The sequence below is a fragment of the Bufo gargarizans genome, chromosome 4 (assembly GCF_014858855.1).
Source record: "Bufo gargarizans isolate SCDJY-AF-19 chromosome 4, ASM1485885v1, whole genome shotgun sequence".
Taxonomy (NCBI): domain Eukaryota; kingdom Metazoa; phylum Chordata; class Amphibia; order Anura; family Bufonidae; genus Bufo; species Bufo gargarizans.
Window position 1 is genome coordinate 130,040,085 of NC_058083.1, and position 26,236 is coordinate 130,066,320.

General features: G+C 43.5%; 1 protein-coding gene across 1 annotated transcript in view; it reads left to right on the forward strand.

The window, feature by feature from the left end:
* The first annotated feature begins 1,831 nt into the window (after positions 1–1,831).
* The window catches only part of LOC122935841 (phospholipid scramblase family member 5-like), a 146,731-nt gene continuing 122,326 nt past the window's right edge, over positions 1,832–26,236 (forward strand). Inside the window, exon 1 of the mRNA XM_044291748.1 lies at positions 1,832–1,963. Coding sequence (XP_044147683.1) covers positions 1,951–1,963 — 13 coding nt within the window. The 5' untranslated portion in view covers positions 1,832–1,950. The remainder of the gene's footprint in view (positions 1,964–26,236) is intronic.

The window sequence follows — 26,236 nt, forward strand, 5'->3', positions numbered from 1 at the left end:
GAGAACAGCCAAGTGTGCATATTGGGAGTTGTAGTTTTACCACAGCTGGAGTGCCGGAGGTTAGCCATTACAGCTATAGGGCATAAGAATAAAGGGGGCAATTTATCCTTCCTATTGTCCGCATTATGGACAAGGATAGGACTGTTCTATTAGGGCTCATGCACATGAACGTGTTCCAGCCATTCCATGATATTTTTAGTCCGCAATGCACAAGCACCATCCGTGGGCGTTTGCCTTAGGCCTCTTTCACACGACAGTATGTCCATTTCAGTGTTTTGCGGTCCGTTTTTCACGGATCCGTTGTTCCGTTTTTTGCTTCCGTTGTGGTTCCGTTTCCGTTCCGTTGTTCCGTTCCGTTTTTCCGTATGGCAAATACAGTATACAGTAATTTCATATTAAAAATTGGGCTGGGCATAACATTTTCAATAGATGGTTCCGCAAAAAACGGAACGGATACGGAAGACATACGGATGCATTTCCGTATGCATTCCGTTTTTTTGCGGACCCATAGACTTTAATGGAGCCACGGAACGTGATTTGCGGCCAAATATAGGACATGTTCTATCTTTAAATGGAACGGAAAAACGGAAATACGGAAACGGAATGCACACGGAGTACATTCCGTTTTTTTTGCGGAACCATTGAAATGAATGGTTCCGTATACGGACCGTATACGGACCGCAAAAAACGGCCCGCAAAACGGAAAAAAAAAAACGGTCGTGTGAAAGAGGCCTAAGATGGATCCAGATCCATTGAAATTTAATGGGTTTGTGATCCGCACCACAAAAAATAGAACAAGCACTCCGTAGTGCTTCTATGGGGTTCTGTGCCTCTGTTTCGCACTGCTTCTATCAGGTTGCGGACCCATTCAAGTGAATGGGTCCACATACGGTGTACACACGGCCGGTGCCTGTATATTTGCAAGCCGCAGCATGGACACGATCGCGCAATGGCCGTGTGCATGGGCCCTTAGGGGCCAGGTGTTTAGTTCCCAAAAATATGGAATTTACCAGGACATCATCCGTATTTTTTGCGGATCCGTGTTTTGCAGACTGCAAAATGCATACGGTCATGTGCATGAGCCCTGTTGTGGGCATGTGGCAAGGGCAAAGTGAATGAGGGACCATCAGCCCTGTCTAATTCCTCATTATTTAAGCCAGAAACTGGCGTAAATAATGACTGAAATCAGCAGCAGCTCCGAGCTGCTGTAGATTTCATTCCTGCACATGGAGAACCAGAAAGGGGGGGGGGGGGGGGGGGGTAATTTGTATCCAGACTTGCATCTTAATAAATCAGGGCCTTTGTGTTTTATTACCGGAAAACCCCTTTATGGTATAGAACTAGAATGCGTTACAGAAAAAGGTAAATAATGTGTTTTTTGACACGTGAGTGACAAGCAAGAGTAGTGATTTTCACTGTGACATTCAAGTAGGATTTTTTTCATTGTATCTTATTAATTGTCTCTAAATGCAATCACCAATCTGATATAAAAGAAAAGCACCTGCCGATGGCTAGTCATCTCATGTGTTCCTACATTACAAAGCAGGAGCGACGTCTCTGGAAATACCACCCTGTGCTCTCCTTTATTATGAATGATTGCAGAATTAAGTGCAAAATTACACAAACAAAATAGCAGAATTGGACACGATGGAATCTATGCACTAATCCAGGTCTTTCTCCGGTGCATAGGGGACGGTGCACACTGACAACCTCCATCCCATGAATATTTCTTCTAATTGATTCTCTTGTTCTCTGAGCTGTAGTCATAATATACATGAGTTTGCAACATGAGATGGAAAAGCTGCTCACTACCTGTTCTTGTGGAACATAACACCAGGTAGGAAGCCTCTGAAGTTCCTCTACCTGCTGAGATCTGCCTTCCATTCGGCAGAGAGAAGAAGGTGTTGCTTTTAACCCAGCTTTCTTTGAAGAAGTGGCTTAGGCACTTCCATGGCTGCTCAAGGTAAGTCAATAAACAATGGTTCTTGGTTTTATCTAGGCACTGATTATGCAGTCACGCAATATATCGGGGTAGTGTACTGAACAGCAGCATCAGACCAGGTTTATCAACACTCATGTTCTTTATGTCAAATGTTAGGTTTGTTCTAATTGTTTCCTCACAGATGAAGCACATACCTTCGTCAGCATATATGTAATGACCTAGGGAAAGAAAAGGTACATTGTGCACCATTGTATTTTCAATTAATACATGGGAATTGATATTATCTAGATACATTTTAGTGTCTGTGTTATATCTGCAATACCCAGATTATAGGGTCCTATGGTGATCTAAAGCCTAGTTCAGGAGAACCACGTGAGGGTATAATGCCGTTGGTTGGGATTGCAACATGAAAGAGTAATGGAAAGAATACATTAAAGGGGTATTCCAGGATTTTACTATTTCCTGCGGACAGGCCATCAATATCTGATCGATAGAGGTCCAACATTACACACCCCTGCTAATAAGCTGTTTCAGGGTAGCTCCAGCACCAGAAGTCGGACCTGGAACTACAGAGTCCTGTCCATTGTGTAGTGAATGGAGCTGGTTACTAGAGCTCCACTCACAATGACTGCAATGGGAGCAGCTCTGCAGCAATCATCATTGTCCGCTACACGATGGACAGAACTATGTAGTTCCAGGGCTGACATTCAGTGCTTCAGAACAGCTGATAGATGGGCGTGTGGGGGGTGGGACCCCAACTGATCAGATATCGATGGCCTATACAGAGAATAGGTCATCAACAGTAAAATCCTGAAATACCCCTTCAATTTATCTGAACATTGCTACATTACAAATAAAATTATATCAAAATGGTGCATGCGGTCTGTTTAGTTTGACGGTGGCGCGAAGCTGCTATGTACTATTGGCAGTAAGTCATACATATCATGTTGTTGGTGACCATGGTAAATACAAAATGAAAAATATGCATAAAGTGTGCAAATAGGGACATTGAAAAGTGATGACATGTTCATCCAATTTAAAGGAGTTTTCCAGTTTGCATCAATAAACTTTAAAATAATAATTTATGAAGTTCACTGTAATTGTGTAAGGCATTTATTTTCGCCTTATTGCTCCTATCTTCCATTCTAAGTTGTGGTCACATGGGTTAGGAGAGCCCAAATTAAAATAAAAACTAATCCCAGAAAACCCTTTTAAGCTAACAGAAAGTTCAGTTTTGTGAATAGTAAGACCTCACGTATAAGGCCGTATTATGATGTTGGGATCCACAATGCGGTTCCCATGGCCAGTTATGGGTCTATACTATACCTTTGTGGTCCTTTAATATTATAAAGAGACAGTTTTTTCTTATGAATTCTGTGAGAATCAGCAAGAAAACCATTTTGACACGTTGGATCACATGCATATGACTTCTTCCCATCTTCTGTTAATCAAAATGACAAAACAAATATTGAACATTTTTCTCTAACAAACAGAGATGAAATCACCAACTAGTTGTCATTTATTGAAACAGCCTGACTGTAAAATTGTCTTTTTTGCCCATTGCAACCAATCAGCAGTCAGCTTTCATTTTTCCAGAGCAGCTTAAATAATCAGAGGGGAGTTCTAATTGGATGATATGTGTAACAAAGCCAATTTTAACCACCAATACACATTTTTACAGCGGTCACTAATGGGCCTAAGGCTAGGAAGTCTCGTTTTTAAGGTGGCCTAGTCTAAGGGCTTCACATGTCTCCCTTGAAGCAGAGAGCAGGGGCTTTGTTCTCACAAGATCTAATGTTGCAGAATGGCTAAAGCACATATCTGGGCTGTTTAACCGTTTAGATGACATGCTCAATATCAACATTGTCATCTAAGTTGTTTAAAGGGTTCCCTCTGTCTTCCATTGGCACCCCGCAAATGAGATTGTGGGGTACCAGTGTATTCTTTGGCAGCCCGGGGCCTAATGAAGCCCCCAGGATTAGGAGCATCTTTCTAGTGCAGCCTGCTGGTGACTAACAGTATAATACACTGTACTGCATAGGCAGTAAAAAGTATTATAGAAGCAATCAAAAGATCACCTGTTAAATCAGGACAGAACATCACTGTCAGATCGGTGAGAGCCTGGCTCTCAGAACCCCTGTGGATCAGCTGTTTAAAGGGACCATGCTGCTTGTGACTGACCTGCAGCATTATTTACCTCCATGCCATTTACTACTTAATAGGAGTGGTACAAAGTATTAAGGTTTCATCTCATTCAAGTGAATAAGACAAAGATGCAATGCCCTTAATGGGGCTGTCCATAATTTTTGAATTTGTGGCCAATACTAAGCATAAGCCATCATTATCTGATCAATATTGATCAGATCAATTTCTGATCTGACACCAGCATCTCTGTCAAACAGGAGAATTGCACAACTCCATTTTACTATTGAAGTGAATGGAAGCAGCACTGGTTGGAGTTGTGTTGTCCCAGCCCCTATGTATGCCACTGAAGCTACTTAGGAACAGCTGATTTTCAAGGGTTTGAGGTACCCAATCCCCACCAATCAGAAAAAGATAGCCTATCCTGAGGACAGGCCATCAATATAAAAATCAAGGACAACCCCTTTAACTCTCACAGATCTACCATCAGGCATTTCAGGGCCCCATACAGGCACATTTTGTGGGGCTTCAATGACCCTGGTTTGGCTCCACCCTCACCCTACCCCCCTACTCTCGCTAACATTTAAAATGTATTCGGATATGCAATACACTTTCTTGATACAGCAGTCATAAAGCAGTATTTTCCTGGTAGAAAACTGGTCTTCTTGCAGTAGAGCCGATGGATCCTATCATAGTTAATAGGGATGCGGCAGGAACAGAGTACCGGAATGCTGTAACGTAGATGTGCATGAAGCGTTACACAGGGCAATTATTGGGAACAAGCCTTCATATGAATGTTCCTGCCTTATTACTGTCCTGATAAGTTTCCTGTGTAATATGGCCTTAAAGTGTAGCTGTTGTTTTGTTTTATTTTTAATATAATGTAGAGACGGGAATGTGAGACATTTTTGTAATATATTTTATTACGGAATGATTCTCTGAAAAACAGGATGTAAAGAATCATTTAAGCAAAGCTGTAACAGCATTCCGAAAGAGAATCTGTGTTCAGTCTTCAGCGTTTTACTGAGCGCCGAAGAAGCCTTTGTGTAACAGTTTCCAGCCTGCCTCTTGTTCTAACTAGAGATGAGCGAATTTTTCAAAAATTAGATTGGCCGGTTTGCCTAATTTTTTGGGAAAAATTTGGTTTGATCCGAATATATTTGCGGCAAATTACGTAAAAAAAATTCAATTTCCTGGCTGCTGAGAGCATTTATAGTGGTGTAGAACACTTTGCCTTGTAGTAACAAGCATAGGGAGTCTGCTTTGGTAGTGAAATAATACTGTGAGTCCATATGACATGCAGATGAGAGGCGTCGCTCTTAGAATGACTGCATACTTCACTTATTAGGGCAGTCACGGGGCCAAAACTGACCAAATAACTCAAGTATGAACTATACAGGTCGATGTTAGTGCCAAGAAGCGCACTCCTTTTACACCGTGGCCATCTGACTCCACATAGATGTTATCAGAAACTCGCATACAAGTAGAGCCCCCCGACGGAGTCACTGATTAATTTGCCCTTTCTCTGATCCCTCAGAACAATAACCCACAAAAAACAGATCCTGTCTGTGGAGCATACGCCTTCACTCAGTCCGCATTTGTTCAATAATCCATCAGTATTTCTAATGCCAAAAAAAAACAAGAGTGGATGTAAAACAAAGATGACACATGAATGTAATATTTGCATGTCTTCTGTGTTTTCTTTTGGCTACCAAATCATAAGCCAATTCTGATGGGACTATACAGGCATTACAGCTGCTACACAGACAAGATTAGTTGTGCGTCTCATTTTTCCTTCCTTCTGACAGATCAGAAGAAAGGTCAAATAAATAATGAGGGTGAGAACAGCATGAGAAGTCCACATAGTGGACCCATGACATAGTTGTGAGGAGGAAGCAGCATGAGGAGACCACAGAGTTGAACAATTACAGGGTCTGGTTTTGCAGCAGAATGAGGAGGCCACCGAGTAGCACAATGACACAGTCTGGAGTTGGCAGCAGTATCAGGAGGTTGTCATTGTTTTCATGTACTTTTTGTATATTTGTTGTTTCATAATATATCATTTCCTCACACGTTCAGACATCACATGACACAGGACATCATTCAGTCCATAAAGCAAAAGTTTTTTAGTCACCCATCATTTGTACCGGAAAAAAAAACACTTTGAAAGAGTGGCACAGTGACAGAGACTGTAGATGGCAGCAGTATGATGAGGCCACCGAGTAGCAAGATTGCATATTTTTGAGGTGGCGGCAGCATCGGGAGACCACAGAGTGGCAAGGTGACATAGTGTGGAGATGGCAGCAGCATGAGGAGGCCACAGAGTGGATAGGTGACATAGTGCGGACATGGCAGCAGCAGCAGGATACCACAGAGTGGAAAGGTGACATAGTAGGGAGATGGCAGCAGCATCAGGATACCACAGAGTAGCAAGGTGACATAGTGTGGATATGGCAGCAGCAAAAGCATCAGGAGACCACAGAGTGGCAAGGTGACGTAGTCTGGCCTTGGCAGCAGTATGAGGAGGCCACCGAGTTGCACAATAGCGGAGTCTGGAGGTGGCGGCATCAGGAGAAAACCACCGATTGGCACAATGACAGAGTCTGGAGGTGGCAGATGCAGCAGCAGCATCATGAGAAGGCCACAGAGTGGCACAATGACAGAGTCTGTAGATGACAGCAGTATGATGAGGCCAACGAGTAGCACAATGACAGAGTCTGGAGGTGGCAGCAGTATGAGGAGGCCACCGAGTAGCACAATAAATGAGTCTGGAGGTGGCGGCAGCATCAGGAGGTTGTCATTGTTTTCATGTACTTTTTGTATATTTATTGTTTCATAATATATATATTCCTCACACTTTCAGACTTCACACAACCTCACATGACGTCATTCGGTCTATACAGCAAAAGGAGTTTTTCAGTCACCCATCAATTTTACTGAAAAAAAAAAACACTTTGAAAGAGTGGCACAATGACAGAGTCTGTAGAGGACAGCAGTATGATGAGGCCACCGAGTGGCAAGGTGACAAAGTTTGGAGGTGGTGGCAGCATCCAGAGACTATAGAGTGGCAAGGTGACATAGTGTTGAGATGGCAGCAGCATCAGAATACCACAGAGTGGCAAGGTGAGATAGTGTAGATATGGCAGCAGAAGCAGCAGGATGGGGAAAATCCTCAGCCGTGCGATGCCAGAATATGTTACGCGCTGCTTGACCAGGACGACAGTATTAGGGAGCAGGTCACCTCCTATCGTGTCCCTAAACTGACCCCGACTCCTATCCATATGAGTCAACCCTGAAGGTGGGAGGACTCATACACCGGATACCTTGGGGTCCCTACTAGCCCTCAGGATTGCCCTGGAACAAGGAGCAGGGTAAGACGACCTGTTCCTTCTGGACACTGGCCAAGCTGCAGGGAAAGGAACATAAACAGCCTATGGATATGGCAGGAGGCTGAAAAGCACTTCCACACCTACCTGCCACAGACACTCAGACTGGATCCCGTGCAAGACAGCAAGTGTCCACACCTAAACACAAATGGACACAGCACACACACAAACACACAGGAACCCAGATCCATAGGTGCATAACATCACAAGGAAAACATCAAGTGGCCATCAAATAAACTTAAGAATGACAATTAGTTTTTTTTGTTTATGACCACAAGGGTGGCCCCCACTGGCAGATGGAGTTCACAGGAGGCTGCTCCCGCTAAGCATGGCTGAAACAACCCACTGAGACATGCCAGACACAGAGGCTTTATAGGCCTAAGTGGCCACACCCACACAGACACACCCAGTGTCTCACACACACAGAAAGTGAGTTAACCCTTCCATCACCAGGGAAGGGAAAACAGCAACTTAAAGGGGAAGTGAACAGACAAACAACCCTGTGCACACCAAACATGGGAAGTGCACACCAAACACACAAGTTGCCAAGTGGAACCGCACGCATAACACAGCAAGCAGCCATGATACAACTCAGGCTGCAATGCTGCCACATAAAACCTGTTGCCATCGGCAACCACAGGTGAGGCAAAAACCAAAGCCCTCACCTGTGATTGACAACCAAACAAAACCCGCTGACAACCGCATGCGGTTCAGGGGTCACGGTCATAGCCATGGCCGTGACAATATGGCAGCAGCAGGATACCAAAGAGTGGCAAGGTGACATAGCGTTAAGAGGGCAGCAGCATGAGGAGACTACAGAGCGGCAAGGTTACATAATGTGGACGTCGCAATAGCAGCAGCAGCATCAGGAAACCACAGAGTGGCAAGGTGACATAATGTGGATATGGCAGCAGCATGAGGAGGCCACAGAGTGGCAAGGTGACATAGTTTGAAGATGGCAGCAGCAGCTGCATCAGAAGACCACAAAGTGACCCGGTAACAGAGTGGGGCGGTGGGTGGCAATACCAGTACCAGCTGATAAAGGTGGGTGCAAGAAGGAGCACTTGGCATCAGATGTGTGGCTCAGGTGGGTTGCAGCATCAGAATAGTAGCTGAGGCAGGTAGCCAGAAGAAACCGGTCTCTTTTGTCAAATTGTTGGTGTGGCACCATGGATGATCTAGTCTGATGCATCAGGAATTGGTGTGTGGAAATCCTGGCTGAGCCATGCCTGATTCATCTTGATGCAGTGTCCCACTATGTGCTATATGTGGGCACTTTAAACTATTGGTAAATATCATATCAAATGAATTGTGGTATCATGCTGTAATTCCCTTTAACAGGCTGGCAGTGTCCTTTACCTTTATTTGCCCCTAGGTGGTGCTGGCACCACATATATATATATATAGCTGGGGGGGAGTGTCAAGTCAGTGTGTGTGTTGAGGATGAGAATGAAGAGAGGAGGAAGTCAATGGAGGAGGTGGAAATTTGTTTTTCCACCAAAATAAGTCACAAAAGATTTTACCGCATCTAAGTGCAGCGCTTAATGCTGAATACAATATTTTTTTCACCAAAATAAGTCACAAAAGGTTTTAACGCATATAACTGCAGCACTGAACTCTGAATAAAATTTATTTTTCCACCAAAATACTTCAATAAAGATTTTACCACATATAACGGAGCACGGAGATGGACAGGGTCTTTGGATTCCCCCCACACTATACAGATGTCTCAGAAATGAACCGCTGCTCCCGACAGCAGCTCCTGGGAAGGTCATGGAGCGTCCCGGTCATCCGGCATCTATTCGGGGCCAACACACTGCAGAGTTATCATGGAGACATTATGGAGATTTAACCGCATATAACCGCAGTGCTGACCGCTGAATAAATTTTGTTTGACCAAAATACTTCAATAAAGATTTTACCACATATAACCGCCGCACTGATTGACTGCTACCACCACTACTTCCGTGAACCCCTGCTACTTCCCAGGCAGGTAGGCTGCTGCAAAGCAGCTGCTCTACCCCGGGCATGTTTGGCTGCCGACCTCCCACTGCTGCCACCCTGCTGAATCCCAGCCATGCTTTCAACACATATAACCGTCACCGATGTGAAATGAGAATGCATTTTTCTGTTTGTAATGAAATAGGCCACTAAACGCTTTCAACACATATAACCGCCACCGACGTGAACTGAGAATGTATTTTTCTGTTTGCGCTGAAATGCAAAATAACACATATAACCGCTGCACTGACTGACTGCTACAGCCTTTACTTCCGTGAACCCCTGCACCACTACTTCCTGGGCAGGTTGGCTGCTGCGAAGCAGGTGCTCTACCCCGGGCACATTTGGCTCCCGACCTGCCACCCTGCTGAATCCCAGTCATACTTTCAACACATATAACTGCCGACGTGAACTGAGAATTAGGGGCGTAGCTAAAGGCTCATGGGCCCTGGTGCAAGATTTCAGCTTGGGCTCCCCCCTTCACTCAGTGCTGGTGCACTTAACTTTTCTGCTGCCCAAGGCAAATATTGAAATGCCCTCCCCCTTCCCTCCAGTCCTACTGTTAAAGGTGTTGTCCTCTTTTTACTACTGATGACCTATCCTCAGGATAGGTCATAAATATCAGATCAGCTGGGGTCCTCCGGGACCATCGACGATCAGCTATTTGAAGAGAGGGCAGTGCTCTATTCTGTTCACCTGCTCGCCGTAGCATTTGCAGCGTTGAGCAGGTAAACAGAGCAGAGAAGGCAGCGCTCATACAAAAAAAAAAAAGCGGACAACCCCTTTAAAGACATACTTGGAAACATTATATACAACGCTGCAGAACATATAGGGTCATACAGCGCCACATATGTACCTCTTACATCCAGTGACTTGTCTTCTCTGATGTAGATATTCTCTTTCCTCTTCTTCTCCTGTCAGACCAGACCGCCATGGTGACTTTTCTCAGCCGCGGCTCGTCTCTGCAGAGTTTAACAAACAGACATCTTACTTTCCTACTTTTCCATTCTCCTCCTCACCTTCTCAACACCCCATCCTATACTGTGCCCACTGTGCTACCCAATACTTTCCTGCAGAAACAGTTCCCCTGAAAATACTGGTACCACACAGATAGTGTGTCAGTACAAAAACACTCCTTTATATTGTGCGCTAGTACAAAAGAATCCCGCTTTCAGATTAGACCCCCATATAAAACCCTAAATGAGATCCCCCCATCTCAGACTAAACCCCCTTTAGCCCTCTATGTCAGACCTCATATAAGACCCCAGTTTTAGACCTAAGATTAGACCCCATTTGATGTCTATGTAAGACCCATACCCAATATCAGACCTCAGATTAGACCCCCCATTAGATCTCCAGACCCCCATCAGACCCCATATCAGACCTCTAGACCCCATTAGACCTCCAGACCCCCTTATCTGACCCCCATTAGACCTCCAGACCCTCAATCAGACCCCCATTAGACCTCCAGACCCCCCAGTCAGACCTCTCCAGACTCCCCAGTCAGACCTCTCCAGACCCCCCAGTCAGACCTCCAGACCCCCCATTAAACCACTTCAGACCCCCATTCAGACCTCCAAACCCCCCAGTCAGACCTCCGGATCCCCCATTTGACCACTTCAGACCCCCAGTCAGACCTCCAGATCCCCCGTAGACCACTCCAGACCCCCATTAGACCTCCCCAGACACCTGGTGAGACCTCTCTAGACCCCCCATTAGACCTTCATATCAGACCTTAGATCAGACTGTAAAATAATAAAGTAACTTACCTCTCCTGCCACTACTCCCCTTGTCCTGGCTGTCTTCTCTTCTCAGGGCCCGGGCTGCAGTCACCTGACCTCCTGCAACATCAGGTCAGAGTGCGCTCTGTACGTCCTGATTCTGCAGGCAGCCAGGACACAGCAGCATGGGCCCTGAGAAGAGCGAGCAGGAGGAGGGATAAGTACTTAACAGAGCTCACAGAGCTTCTCTCCCCCTCCTCCTGCAGACTAGTGAGCGCTTCCATTATGGAAGCGCTTGCTAGTATTCCCTTTATAAGATGCATTGCATCTTATAAAGAGAAAAATACAGAACCACTGGCAAGGGGGGCCCTCTAGGCACCCCTGGCTTAGGGGCCGGGTCGCAACCCCAACCGCTGCGACCCCAATACTCATGCCAGTGCTGAGAATATATTTTTCCTTTTGTACTGAAATACAGTAGGCCAGTAAATGCTTTCAGCAGAAATAAATGCACCAGTGAAGTGCATATATATTTTTATTTCTGTACTGAAATAGGCCCCTCTACGCTTTCAACAGAAATAACTGCAGAAGTGAACTGAGCATATATTTTTGTTGCTGGACTGAAATAGGCCACTATACATATTCACCAGAATTAACTGCAGAAATGCATAGAATATATTTTTCTTTTTTTACTGTAATATACCACTATACGCTTTCAACAGATATAACTGCAACAGTGCAGCGTGTATATATTTGTCTTTTTTACAGAAATACGTCCCTCTACGCTTTCAACGGAAATAACTGCAACAGTGCAGTGCACATATATATATTTTTTTTTTACTGTAATACACCCCTATACACTTTTAACAGAAATAACTGCAACAGTGCAGTACGTATATATATATATATATATATATATATATTTTTTTTTTTTTTATAAAATACTCCCCTATACGCTTTCACCAGAAATAACTGCAACAGTGCAGTACTGCAGTACGTATATATATTTCTTGTTGTACTGAAATACGCCACCTATACGCTTTCACCAGAAATAACTATAACGGTGCAGTGCATATATTTTTTTTGTTGTTACTGAAATACGCCCCTATACGCTTTCAACAGAAATAACTGCAGAAGTGAAATGCGTATATATTTTTCTTGTCGGACTGAATAAGATACCAAAACATAAGCCAGTCAGTTGTGACCTTTATCAAGGGATCTGCGGCCGGTGCATCTGTGTGGAGAGCTGAATGATAAAGGTCACAACGGGACTCCTGTATATGACCCTATGTTATGCCTAATATGTAACACTGGATGTGGAATAACACAAAGTATTGTAAAGATAAAATAAATGAATGAATGAATTAAAACTACAACCTTTAACATCACAACATGTGGTGTGCCATAGATCTCTACCTGATATTTATAGGGCTGTTACATCACAGGGCTGGTTGCTGATTGGCAATCTGGGTGATCCGCCTTCCCAGAGTTCCTTTCCCCATGTCCTCAGTCCTCACACGTGTAGCTGCCATTTTAGGAAAATTGTGATTCGTTACCATGAAGAGCGTGGAAATTCGCATTCATTGCAAATTTAATTTTTCCTGAAATTCGAAATGGATTCCACTTCGTCAGCTTCGATTCGCTCATCTCTAGTTATAACCCCAGTCCCTGACTAAGTACATGTGTCCTAAGTATCACTGCCCATCACTCTACTGCTTCTAGTTCTCAGTAAAATGCTGAAGACTGAAGACAGACTCTCCAGCAGTGCTGTTACAGCTTTACTAAGAAGACTTATAAACTGATATGACAGTTACACTTTAAGCCACTAATGTTATAATTACCTTTGTAGTCTTCTCTTCAGCTGGGGCGGACTGGCCATAGAACCTACAGGCCTCTTCATGGCAGCCAGACAGGTGCATAAAGATTTGATACTCTCAGCATTAATTCATGTAGGATCATCAAGCAATCATAGACCTGGCCAGAGGCTGCAGGTACCCTCCCGAATTCAACTGTATTGCTGTTCTTAGGACAATGGTACTGTTTCATACTGTGGTGTGGGTGCAGTACTTTGTGCTGCACTATGGTATTTGGTTTGCTTTGGCGGTATTTTTTTCTGCACTACAGTATCGCTGGCCTCATCTATGTTTGTTGTCACTGCCTACATGTGTTAGCTCTGCCTACTTGTGTTGCCCCACCTTCTGTCAGTTTGGACCTAAATACAACATGGGACTACTTTTGGATTTTTTCTTCTGGGGCCACTTTAGGTTCCCAGTCCGCCCATGGGTGCATCAAGCTCATAAGAGCTCACCACATACTGAAGCTAAGCAAGTCACATTGCCATATCGTAGCACAGCATTCTGTCGCTGGGATAAATCTTGGACCTTCAACAATAAAAACAAAAATCAAACAGTGGGCTTGATAGGAAATCACAATGCCAAAATTGTTTTAGTTTTTTTTTATCATTCCATCTCCCACAAGGAATAAAAGGTGATCAAAAAGTCATACAATAGTAATAGTAACAGTAGGTTATCCCACAAAAAACAAATCCTAACGTAGCTCAATTGACCAAAAAATGAAAACGGTATAGCTGTCAGAATATGGAAATGCAAAATAATTTTTTTTTTTTTTTTAAATCTACAATTTTTTAAAAGTACAAAAACATAATACAAATTATACAACTTTGGTATCTCCGGAATCATAATGACCCATTAAATAAAGTTAGCATGTCATATTTATAGTAAAGTGAATACCATAAAAATAAAATACAAAAAGCCACGGTGGATTTATTATTATTTTTTGTTTCACCCCACTTAAAAATTGTTTAAAGTTTCCCAATACATTATATGTACCCCAAAATGGTACCATCAAAGGGTAGAACTCATCCCGCAAAAGCAAGCCCTCATACGACTATGTTGACAGAAACAATAAAAAAGTTATGGCTTATAGAAAGGGCAGATAGAAAAATAAAGAAAAAAAAAATCACTGGGTTCTTAAAGGTTTAACATACCCTAAAACACAGTTCCATACAAATCACGTACTGTATAAATCAATAATGTCACTGCTGCCTCTTCTGTTTCCAAATACTGGTCCAGGTATTTAGCAATGGCTCATCCTCCACTTCTCTCCGCTCCTGGCTTGAAGTTCGAAAATAGTGGGCATCCTGGAATTTCTGCGTCATTTGGGGGAGAAGTAAACTAGCTGGGCACTGGCAATTTGGGGGCAGACCCACAAGATTTGATTGGAGCCTAGGGAATGGGCCCAGCTACTCAGGTAGATGATTATTTAATTGTGCCTGGTGGGTGGGCCTTTGGTGTAGGCGGCTGCTGCAGTGCACCCCTGCCAAACACCAAATGCTTAATTACTGAATACTAGATACTGGACTGAAGCCCAGTGTGAAGTACTGTACAATTCCAGCGCCAGGCCCGCACTACTGAAGACACATTACACACTGACATCAGCTGCAGAGCAGGGAGCAGCGACTCATGGCTACGCCAGCCAGTCACTGTGTTGACCGCCAGACCTCAAGTCGAGCATTCTCACTGGGCTGTTATACTGCCAGTACTGCCCTGATGGTTGCCCTGAACCCTTGCTAGGTAGACAGGCAAACAATGAGGAGGTCCCAGCACTCACACAAGTGTCACAGCCTTTGTAAACAGCTGATTAGCATGGGTGCCAGAATTTGCTACCACACGAATTTGGATAGGCCATCGATATTCTGAACATGGAAAACACCTTTAAACATAAAACCTCCAATATATATTTATTGAAATTGCAAGAAAAGTCAGACAATTACATGCAGAATTATGAATTCAAGGGCCAATGTTTAGCCAGTAAAATGAAACCCCAATTCCAAAAAAAGTTGGGACTCTGTGTAAAATGTAAAACAGAATGCAATGATTTTATTTTATTTGCAGTAGAACAAAGAACATAAAAACACAAGTGAGAGATTTTGCCATTTCATGAAAAATATTGTCATTTAGAACTTGATGGAAGCAATGCATCTCCAAAAGTGGCGACAGGGGCAACAAAAGGCTGATAAAGTAAGTGGTACTAATAGAAAACAGCTGAAGGAATGATTTGCTACTAAGTCACATGACTGGGTATAAAAATAATATATCTGAAGCTAAGATGGACAGAGGTTCATCATGAGCATCCAGTGTTGACCATCAACCTTGTCAATTATACACACAGATTTCTCCAGATTCTCTGAATCTTTGGATGATATTATGTACTGTAGATGGTGGGATATTCAAAGTCTTCACAATTTTATGTTGAGGGCCATTTTCCTGAAATTGTTAAACAATTGTTGAACAATTTTAGAAAAATGGCCCTCAACTACATCTATCACAACAGCATGAATCTGCAGGAGAAGAGTTCGGTTGCTGAACTATCCTGCCTGCAGTTCAGACTTTTCATTAATAGAAAATGTTTGGAACATCATGAAATGAAAAATCTTGTAAAGAAGACCCAGAACTGCTGAGTAGCTGGAATCCTACATCAGACAAGAATGGGACAACATTCCTCTTCCAAAACACCAGTTAATTGGTCTCCACTCCACATTGATAAAAGAAGAGGGGATGTTACACAATGGTAGACGTGGCCTTATGCCAACTTTTTTGAGATGCGTTGCTACCACCAAATTCTAAATAAATAAAATAAATTAATGAAATGGTAAAATTTCTCACTTTCAACATCTGATAAATTTAAAATGTAAATTTATTTACATTTTACACAGCGTCCCAATTTTTGGGAATTGGGGTTGTACTATTGGACATATTTAATTTGTATAGAGAGCAATTCCAGCAATAACTACTCATTGTCGTTTATATCATTCCCTGTATATAAAGCAGGTTTACAAAGGGGCATTCAACAGAATCCATTTTTTTGAGCCTATGCTCTGCTACAAGATGAGCAGAAGTGGCATAAAAAAAGATTAGGGGATGTGGAGACCCATCCCATAGAAAAATCCACACTGCTGATGAACTTCAAGAACAGGAACTGTGCAAGAAGACTTCACTGCAGATTGCTAAGCTACTATGTAACAGTTCAATTCAGGTAATTTAATTACCTCTCATCTAGAACACAAAGGAACAGAGCAATGAGATACCGCAGCCGCACAACTAAGTGGAGATCGGTGTGTGAATTATTTACAGCATGCTTATACATTTTTAAATAGCAAGTCAAAGAGGTTTGGGAAACTTTTTCAGGGTGGTCTGGCACTAAACAATAGAAAGGAACAGTAGCAGGAAGAAATGATATGTAGCTGCTAGACTCTCTTGTGATGTCAGACACTGAAGTGTTTGCTGTTCCATTATGTCTAATTAACACATAAGAGACAATCTGCAGTAAAAGGCATTTACTGAATTCACTCATTTTCAGAATAGCTAAGCTGGAAAAAAAAGACTTCACAAAAGGCATTTCACTCACTGGCATTAAGAATGTCAGTACAGCAATTATCTATACTGATTAGTAGAAAGCAGCAGTTGTTAGCAGAGTAATGGAAGCAAATGATAACAGAATTGACACTCCACTTCTAAAATAAGGGGAAAAAAACAGCACAACCTTTCTGGAAATAATAGAGCTGTCAACTCTAGTTTATAAAAGGACAAAGTCGCCCAGAGAAATAAGACGGTAAAAATGACCACTGCATCACCAGGTTTTTATGTATACAAATTGCATGTGTGCATTTAGTGGTGGTTAGTATTGCTTGTGCAATAAGCTAGAATGGTCTCCACCTCAAATACAGATGTAGCAGGGTTAGCACTCAAACTCTTAACTCAAATTTCTTAAATCATCGTGTTATCTTGAGCCAAAAGCCATTGAATAGCAGTTGAAGGTGTTTGCTTAGTTCAGATCACACATCTCAGAAAGCATGAGTGTTAACTAGAGTTAAGCGGACACCTGGATGTTCGGGTTCGATGGGTTTGGCCAAACGTTACAAAAAAGTTCAAGTTCGGGACCTGAACTTGACCCGAACTTGACCCTGAACCCGGACCCCATTGTCAATGGGGACCCGAATTTATGAGCACTAAAATGGCTGTAAAAATGTCATGGAAAGTGCTAGAGGGCTGCAAATGCCAGCAAAATGTGGTTAAGAGCATGGCAAGTGCTCTGAAAACAAAAGTGGATAGGGAAATGACTTTAAATAACATAAAATACGTAAAAATAAAAAAATAATAATCGTGATCTAGGAGGACGAGGTCCATATGGAGTAGGAGGTTGAGGAGGCCGTGGATGTGGCGGTGTAGGTCGAAGTGCTGGTGGAGGAGGAGGATGTAGCCTACACAGTTTTTTGGTTTTAAATGTATATATATATTTTTTTATTAGGGTACACCGCAAAACATTGGGAAATATAACCTGTGATAACCCCCTCCAGTCGTGCTAAACACACGTTCAGACAATAGACTGGCTGCAGGGCAGGCCAGCACCTCCAAGACATAAAGGGCAAGCTCAGGCCATGTGCCCAATTTGGAGACCCAGAAGTTGCAGGGGCTAACCCCTGTTAATTAGATGATGTAGGGCTCATATACTGTCCAACCATGTCGCACATCCCGTGATGTTCACGATCCAATTGGATATCTGCTCTATCAACTTTCAATGTTTTTTTCTGCGCCTACCATGTTAATCACGGTTATCGGCGAATCAGGGTTAGCGTGAGAAAGAGAGACCACATCCACGGAAGATCAATGGATGAAATTTAATTGTGATCGAGCGGAAATTTGGGAGAAGCTATTACCCACTCCCGACTTGGGGAGGTAGTGACGATAAATAACAATACAGGACTCTTAAGATGCCCTGTTATTGGAATGATTAATAAAAAATTATAGGGAAATTCACTGTGGTATTTTGGATTTGGAAACGTTAGCCAGGAGAGGCCCTGCTGCCGCTTTGTTGACTCTAGATAACTTCTGCCTGATCAAACGTCCCTGTGACGTCCACCATCCATTTGGATATCTTCTCTATCAACTTTCAATATTCTTTTCTGAGCCTACCATGTTGATCACAGTTATCGATGAATCATGGTTCCACGCCGTAGAGGGAGCATGAGAAAGAGAGACCACATCCAAGGGAGGTTAATTGTTTCAAATTAAATATGATAGAGTGGAAAAATGGGACAAAGTATTAAAGCGCAAATGTGGGACAACTTGTTAAAGTTTAAGCATTAATTGAAAGGAGGTGGTGCGCATCAATTAATGAAGAATTTCTTACATTTTATTTCCTGTCAACTATGCAGAGCAGGGGTTTCTATCTGGCAAAATTTGAAAAATGTCACCTGACAATGTAACAGATGATTTTTATTTTTTTATGTATGTTCCTGTCACCTATGCAGAGGTGCCCAAGTGACGTCCACCATCCATATGGATATCTTCTCTATCAACTTTCAATGTTCCTTTCCGTCCATGTTGATCACGGTTATCAGCGAATCAGGGTTCCACACCGGAGAGGGAGCGTGAGAAAGAGAGACCACATCCAAGAGAGATAAATGTATAAAAATTTTTGGGGATTGAGTGGAAATATGGGAAAAGTTATTGAGGCGCAAATGTGGGAAAAGTTATTGAAGCGCAAATGTGGGACAACTTGTTAAAGTTTAAGCATTGGATGAAAGGAGGTGGCGCACATCAATTAAAGAAGAATTTCTTAAGTTTTATTCTCTGTCATCTATGCAGAGCAGGGTTTCTATCCGGCAAAATTATAAAAATGTCACCTGACAATGTAACAGACAATTTTTTTAAATTTATGTTCCTGTCACCTATGCAGAGGTGCCCCCGTGACGTCCACCAACCATTTGGATATCTTCCCAGAAGTTGCAGGGGCTGACCCCTGTTAATTAGATCATGTAGGCTTGGGCTCATATACTGTCCAACCATGTCGCACATCCCGTGATGTTCACGATCCAATTGGATATCTGCTCTATCAACTTTCAATGTTCTTTTCTGAGCCTACCAAGTTGATGACCGTTATCAGCGAATCAGGGTTCAACGCCAGAGAGGAAGCGTGAGAAAGAGAGAAAACATCCAAGGGAGATAAATAGATTACATTTTTTTGGATCGAGCGAGAATATGGGAAAAGTTATTGAGGCGCAAATGTGGGGCAAATTACTGAAGCGCAAATGTGGGACAAATTATTAAAGCGCAAATGTGAGAAAAATTATTGAAGCACAAATGTGGGACAAATTAGTAAAGCGCAAATGTGGGACAAATTATTGAAATGCAAATCTGGCACAACTTGTTAAAGTTTAAGCATTGAATGAAAGGAGGTGGCGCACATCAATTAAAGAAGAATTTCTGAACTTTTATTCCCTGTCACCTATGCAGAGCAGGGGTTTATTTGCGTCCAAAATTGTAAAATGTCAACCCAAGAATGTAACAGAAAAATTACAGAAATTTATTAACCTGTCTACTAGGTAGAGCAGGGGTCTATGACAGAAAAAAAATAGTTTATTGTCACCCGAAAATGTAAAAGAAAATATTACGCCCAAAAATTGGTGAATTTCACCTGAAAATGTAACAGACAAATTAGTTAATTTTTTTTAACCTGTTTACTAGGTATAGTAGTGGTACATCACACCCAAAAATTAGTGAATTTCACCCAAAAATGCAACAGACAACTTATTTTTATTTCTTAACCTGTCTACTAGGTATAGCCGTGGTACATCACACCCAAAAATCAGTGAATCTCACCCGAAAATGTAACAGACAAATTTGTGAAATGACATAAAATAAAATACGTACAAATAAAATAAAATAAAGATTTATGAGGTGGAGTTCCATATGGAGTAGGAGTTTGAGGAGGCGGTGGATGTAGCAGTGTAGGTGGAAGTGGCGGTGGAGGAGGACGAGGTAGCCAACACTGGTTTTTGGTTTTAAGTTTAAATATATTTTTTTTTTATTAGGGTACACTCCAAAAGAGTGTGAAATATCCAAAATACAAGAATGAGCAATTGCGCTGTAGTATAACAATGGCTGGTTAAGGCTGGTAAACATGTCTATTCTGCACAAGGTACGGACAAGTCCTGTGGGATCCATGCCTGGTTAATTTTAATGAACGTGAGCTTGTCCATATTGGCTGTGGACAGACGGCTGCACTTGTCTGTGATGATGCCCCCTGCCGTGCTAAACACACGTTCAGATAATACACAGGGCGTAAATGGCAAACTCAGGCCATGTGCCCAATTTGGAGACCCAGAAGTTGAAGGGGGCAGACCCGTCATTCAGTATGTGTTGGCGTGTGCACACATACTGCTCCACCATGTTGATAAAATGCTGCCTCCTGCTAAGACGTTCCATATCAGCTGGTGATGCTGGTTGTTGTAGCATGCTGACAAAGCTTTTCCACATTTCGGCCATGGTAACCCTGCCTTCTGAGGTGCTGGCGGTGCCCAAGCTTCATTAGCGACCTCTTCCTCTGCCTTCGCCTTGTGCTTCCACTGTGCCCCCGCTGTCAGGTGGGAATGCCACCATCAGCGCGTCTACCAGCGAAGTTGGTGGTGACCGGATGAGGAGCCGGTAGAGGATGAGGAAGTGGAGTCTTCACCACTTGGCTGGGGTTCTTCAATGCACAGACCATACATCCTTGCTGCAACTGTAGAGAACCCTGGAGCAATCCAGCCAATATTTACCACACCACTTACCATAACACCTTTTGACAGATGTGTAGGCCCATGGGCCTCCAGAGCCATAACCCGGGTACAGAGGATGTGGCAAGCAGATTTCTGTCTTTGTTTCTCCATAGTCCTTGGTCATCTGGCCTAGCCCCTTGTTTAGTCCATAGTTCTTTTTCTTCAGGTGGGGCCTGCTCAGATAATTTGATCAGAGTGTCTTTGGATATATTCACAGGTTTTAAGGGTCTTACCGGGGTGGCATCAGCACTCAGTAGCCGGAAAACAGCTAGTTTGGCTGCCTTATCAGCTCTGTCATTGTCTTTTACCTCTGCCGTGGTACACCTTGTGTGAGCCTTTACTTTCACAACAGCAACTTCTTCTGGCAACAGGAAAGAGTTCATCAGTTCAAGCACAGAGTCTTTGTATTTAATGGGCTGACCTGCAGAAGTCAAAGAGTCTCTATCCTACCATATGGGTCCATAGTCATGTGCAATACCAAAATATTACCTGGAGTCCGTATAGATGGGGTGTACGGAGGGGGTACTGCTTCACTTGAAGGGGCTGACATCCTGACTTAAGATACACAGTAACCGGAGACATAGTGAGTTTCCCTATGTCTGATCATTATAGTTTTATTTTTTAAATATCCACAATAGAATAATTTCACTCCTTTTTTACCTAAAACCCTGTATTTTTGTAATGATTCTATCAGTAAAACTGATTTCGCTCACACAGACATAAAGAAATATTTCCCATACATTACCACACAAACAAGTCTTTGAACTTATTAACAAATAACATTTTCTGAAGCTCCATACACTCACACTAAGTACCTCACATACATTGCCTTGTTATTTTCTCTTAAAATTGCCAATTCTCACTATTTCACATTCCAATGCCGTGACATCACTCCCCCCTTGCAGCTGCGGCCCCCTGTTTCTACGGGTTCTGCAACATATTCACCAGGTCACACAGATACACAGACAACTTGTGGCTTCCAACCTTCGGTTTCTATCTCTCTTGCTACCTTAATCCAGATGCTAACTACATCTTCACATGCATGATCCTTAATCCACCCACTGTGGGTGTGCTTGAACCTTTCCCAAACCTCTAAAATAAAGGTTTCCATGCTTCCTACCTGCTTTTTCAACACTTTGTCAACTTTCTTTAATCCATTTTTGCCACCTCTATTTTCTAATAGTTGTTTAGCTGACTCATAATCTTCGGGAAGGCTGTTCTGATTACCCATTGTCTATTCCTGAATCTGTGCTTACTAGGGGGAACCTTAGAAGTCTATTTTTTTTCCCACAGCAGCCTGTCCTTCCAGGCGTACCTACTCTGTTAAAGCCAAAGTCTCTTTGGGCTTCTGGATCCTTCCCCTAGCTCCCTGACACATTCTACACACACAACAAACAATGACAATGATTCACTGTGATTTTATACACACAGGTAGCTTATGGCTAGTGGGGCTCTGTCTATGTGTGTTGAGGAGACAGTCAGTAATGATCTTCTGATCCTATCATCAGATAAGGAGATCCCTATTATGGACAGAATGCTCCCATTGCCTGCTATAGACAGATCAATACACTCTTCCATCACATCTCCTGAGAGGTATGCCAGTGTCCACAGATGTCCCCCTGCATGTATCCTGACTTGCCCCTGGATGACTTCTTCCCTCCCACACAATGTCCTTTATCAGGGGCGTAGCTAATGGCTCATGGGCCCTGGTGCAAGAGTTCAGCTTGGGGCCCCCATTCTCTCAGTGCTTTGTGGCCAAGGGCAGGAAGCGCATAGCCTTCGTTCTGCCCGAGGCTAAAATTGAAACGGCACCCCTGCCCCCATGCCAAATTCTTCATTTAACCGCCTTCCCTTGAGCCAGAGGTGTAACTTGACCAGCATGGACTTTCTATAATACTGGTGTCTACTCAGGCTCCTGGGCCCGGTAGCGACTGCTACCTCTGCACCCCCTATAGCTACGCCCCTGGCCTTTATGTCTGTGCAGAGTTCTCAGCCCTTGTGTCTCCACCATCCATATGGGATCCCTGCTGTATGATGTCTCTCATTCCCAGTCCCTATCTGTGTCCTCACTACCCCCCAGGCTAGTAGGGTTGGTGGATGTGATTAGGCCACTTACCTCTATCTGCAGCTCACTGTTTACTCTCCATTTCCATTGATTGCAGATAAAGAGGAAAGTGCTGAGTATAGGCTGCCCTTGTGTAAGCAGGCAGCAGCATTCTGGATGATGATGAATTACTGCTCTGTTCTCTGCATTTACATAAAGGAATTGTTGCTGGGCTGTCAGCACTAGAAGGGTTAATCACTGAGGGACACACTGTCACTGTCATCAGGCCATAGGGCTGTCTCCTGTATGATACAGTACATAGGGTTGGATTGTGCAGGGAACCCGCTTACTATCTTGTATACCATGCACAAATTGCAAACACAGTCTGCTACATCTGGGTGTGATTAACAAATACTGCATAAAAATAAAAATAATCTTTTCAGCCTCTTTGATGAGGATATGGGAGAGTAGAGACCCTTCCCCCCCCCCCTCCTGCTGTCACCCCACTAGTGACCCTGCTTGCCCCTCCTCCTGTCATCTCACTAGTGACCCTGCTCCCCCCTACTCCTGTCACCCCACTTGTGATCCTGATCCCCCCTGCTTACCCTCCTGTCACCCCACTTGTGACCCTGCTTCCCCCTCCTCCTATCACCCCACTAGTGACACTGTTCCCCCTCCTTCTGTCATCTCACTAGTGACCCTGCTCCTCCCTCCTGTCATCTCACTAGTGACCCTGCTCCTCCCTCCTGTCATCTCACTAGTGACCCTGCTCCCCCCTCCTCCTGTCACCCCACTAGTGACACTGTTCCGACCTCCTCCTGTCACCCCACTAGTGACACTGTTCCGACCTCCTCCTGTCACCCCACTAGTGACACTGTTCCAACCTCCTCCTGTCACCCCACTAGCGACCCTGCTCCCCCTCCTCCTGTCATCTCACTAGTGACCCTGCTCCCCCCTCCTCCTTTCACCCCACTAGTGATACTGTTCCCCCTTCCTCCTGTCACCCCACTAGTGACCCTGCTCCCCCCTGCTTCCCCTCCTCCTGTCACCCCACTAGTAACCCTGCTTCCTCTCCTGTAACCCTACTAGTGACCCTGCTTCCCCCTCCTCCGGTCATCTCACTAGTATCCCTGCTCCCCCCCACTAGTGACCCTGTGTGTGTTCCTGTACGGAGAGGCGCCTGGCTGGAGTGTGGTGAGGCCTAGCTGTGTTTCTGTCCCTGTGTGTGTACACATCTGTCCCTGTGTGTGTATCTGTCCCAGTGCGTATTTGACCATCCCAGTGTGTGTTTCCTTGTGTGTGTGTGTGTCTCTCTGTGTTTGTGTCTCCCTGTGTGTGTCACCATCACCATGCCCACAGTGTTCCTATGTCTTGACGTAGCTGCATCAGGACGTTCTGTGCGGGGCAAGAAGAAGAAGATGGAAAAGGAGGCAGCACCACCAGCATGGAGTCGTGGGAGAGACACAGTGAGGCACACTAAGGACGTAGGTAACACTACCACATGATCTACACTAGTGTTATCTTGTTATCTGTGGTTTTACATAGGACTGCAGGTAACAGTACAACATTATCAGCACTAGTGTTATCTGTGGTTTTACATAGGACTGCAGGTAACACTACCACATTATCAGCACTAGTGTTATCTGTGGTTTTACACAGGACTGCAGGTAACACTACCACATTATCAGGACTAGTGTTATCTGTGGTTTTACACAGGACTGCATGTAACACTATCACATTTTCAGCACTAGTGTTATCTGTGGTTTTACACAGGACTGCAGGTAACACTACCACATTATCAGCACTAGTGTTATCTGTGGTTTTGCATGGGACTGCAGGTAACACTACTACATTTTCTGTACTCAGATAGCCATCACTGTGTTATCTGTGTTGTTACATAGGACTGCAGGGGACATCTACTATATTATCTGTACTCAGAGATAATGAGCCTGGAGCCGGTGTGGTGCAATATGTGTGTGGGGTTGTGTGTGGGTGTGGCTTGAGGGTGGGCGGGGACACAGGGGCCCCATAATCTCCTATTGCCCGGTGGCCCCAAGAGTTGTCAGTCCACCTCTGCTCTAGTGTACACTACGGTGGACAGCAGAATACCAACCCCTACCTGCTTTCAGCAGCACCTTATGGGGTTCCAGGGCTCCTGATTGCCCTTTGCTGCATTCACTGTGATTTTATACAAAATCCAGAGGACTACTAAGACCTATATCATGATACCAAGTGCAAACCCAAAGGTGTTCCAAAAAAAAAAACTATATTATCTTTACCCAGCGATCATAGGAATGACGTAGTTGGGGTTCTTACCTCTCAAATATGGCTCGACCTTATGTAGACCTTTTATACTTCCCCACAGTCTCGATCCCAGGCAAAAAGGCTTATTTGTAAGAATAAACGTCTTACCTTAACAGCGCTGTTTTTAGATCATCTGTGCATCCTGGTCCCTCTCTCCTTAATCGGTCGGAGTTGTTGGGAAGAGTCCACTGGTCAAGCCCCACGTTGATGGCGTCAAGAATTGTTAGGGAAAAACCCCTACTTCTATGATCTGCTGGGGTCCAAATCAGATAAAAGTACGAGTATACTCGGGAGAGATAAATGACACAGGCTCAAGGTTGTATCAGAAGGATCTTTCTCATCTTTATTGGGCAGATACAAAATATTTATACCCTTTTTCTAGAACTCAAGCCAAACACAGATATTGTCATTTTACGTAAGCATCACATAATTAATAATAACTTATTTTTGATGCTTGAAAGTCAAGCATATTTAATTACAAGAAAACTTATCTTATCCTTCAGTTATTCATCCTTGAAAAGTATCTAGTACTAGTTGCACTCCCAGAACATCAGGCACACATAGTTCTGAGAACTAATAAGCAATTAACTTTGTTTGTCTCAAATACACACGGCTCAGCAACTCTCAATTCTGACCTAAAATAGACCAGCAAGTAAAATGGAACCCAGGATACAAAATGAAGGTTCAATCCCTCACAAAAGTACACTTGTTTGGAGCAGCATCGTATCCAGGATGCGCCAATTATGGTATCAAGTACCTGGCCAATCAGAATGAAAAGGATTGCCCTTCAGCAAATTTTCTTAAGAAAAACTTTTTTGTAGATGAAGTCTAGAGTCCACAGAATCTGCAATCGAACTAGTGAAAGAAAGCCAAGAGTTATGCGCAAGAGGAAGCCTGCACCTTCACGAGTTTAACTCAATCAACAGATGGGTACTGGAATCCATAAGGGACTCTGAACGTGCATCAACAATGAAGAATGTAGATCTCAATTATGATCATCTTCCAGTTCAGAACATACTTGGATTGGGATGGAATGTAGAAAATGACATGTTCTACTTTGAAGTATCTATTGAAGAGAAA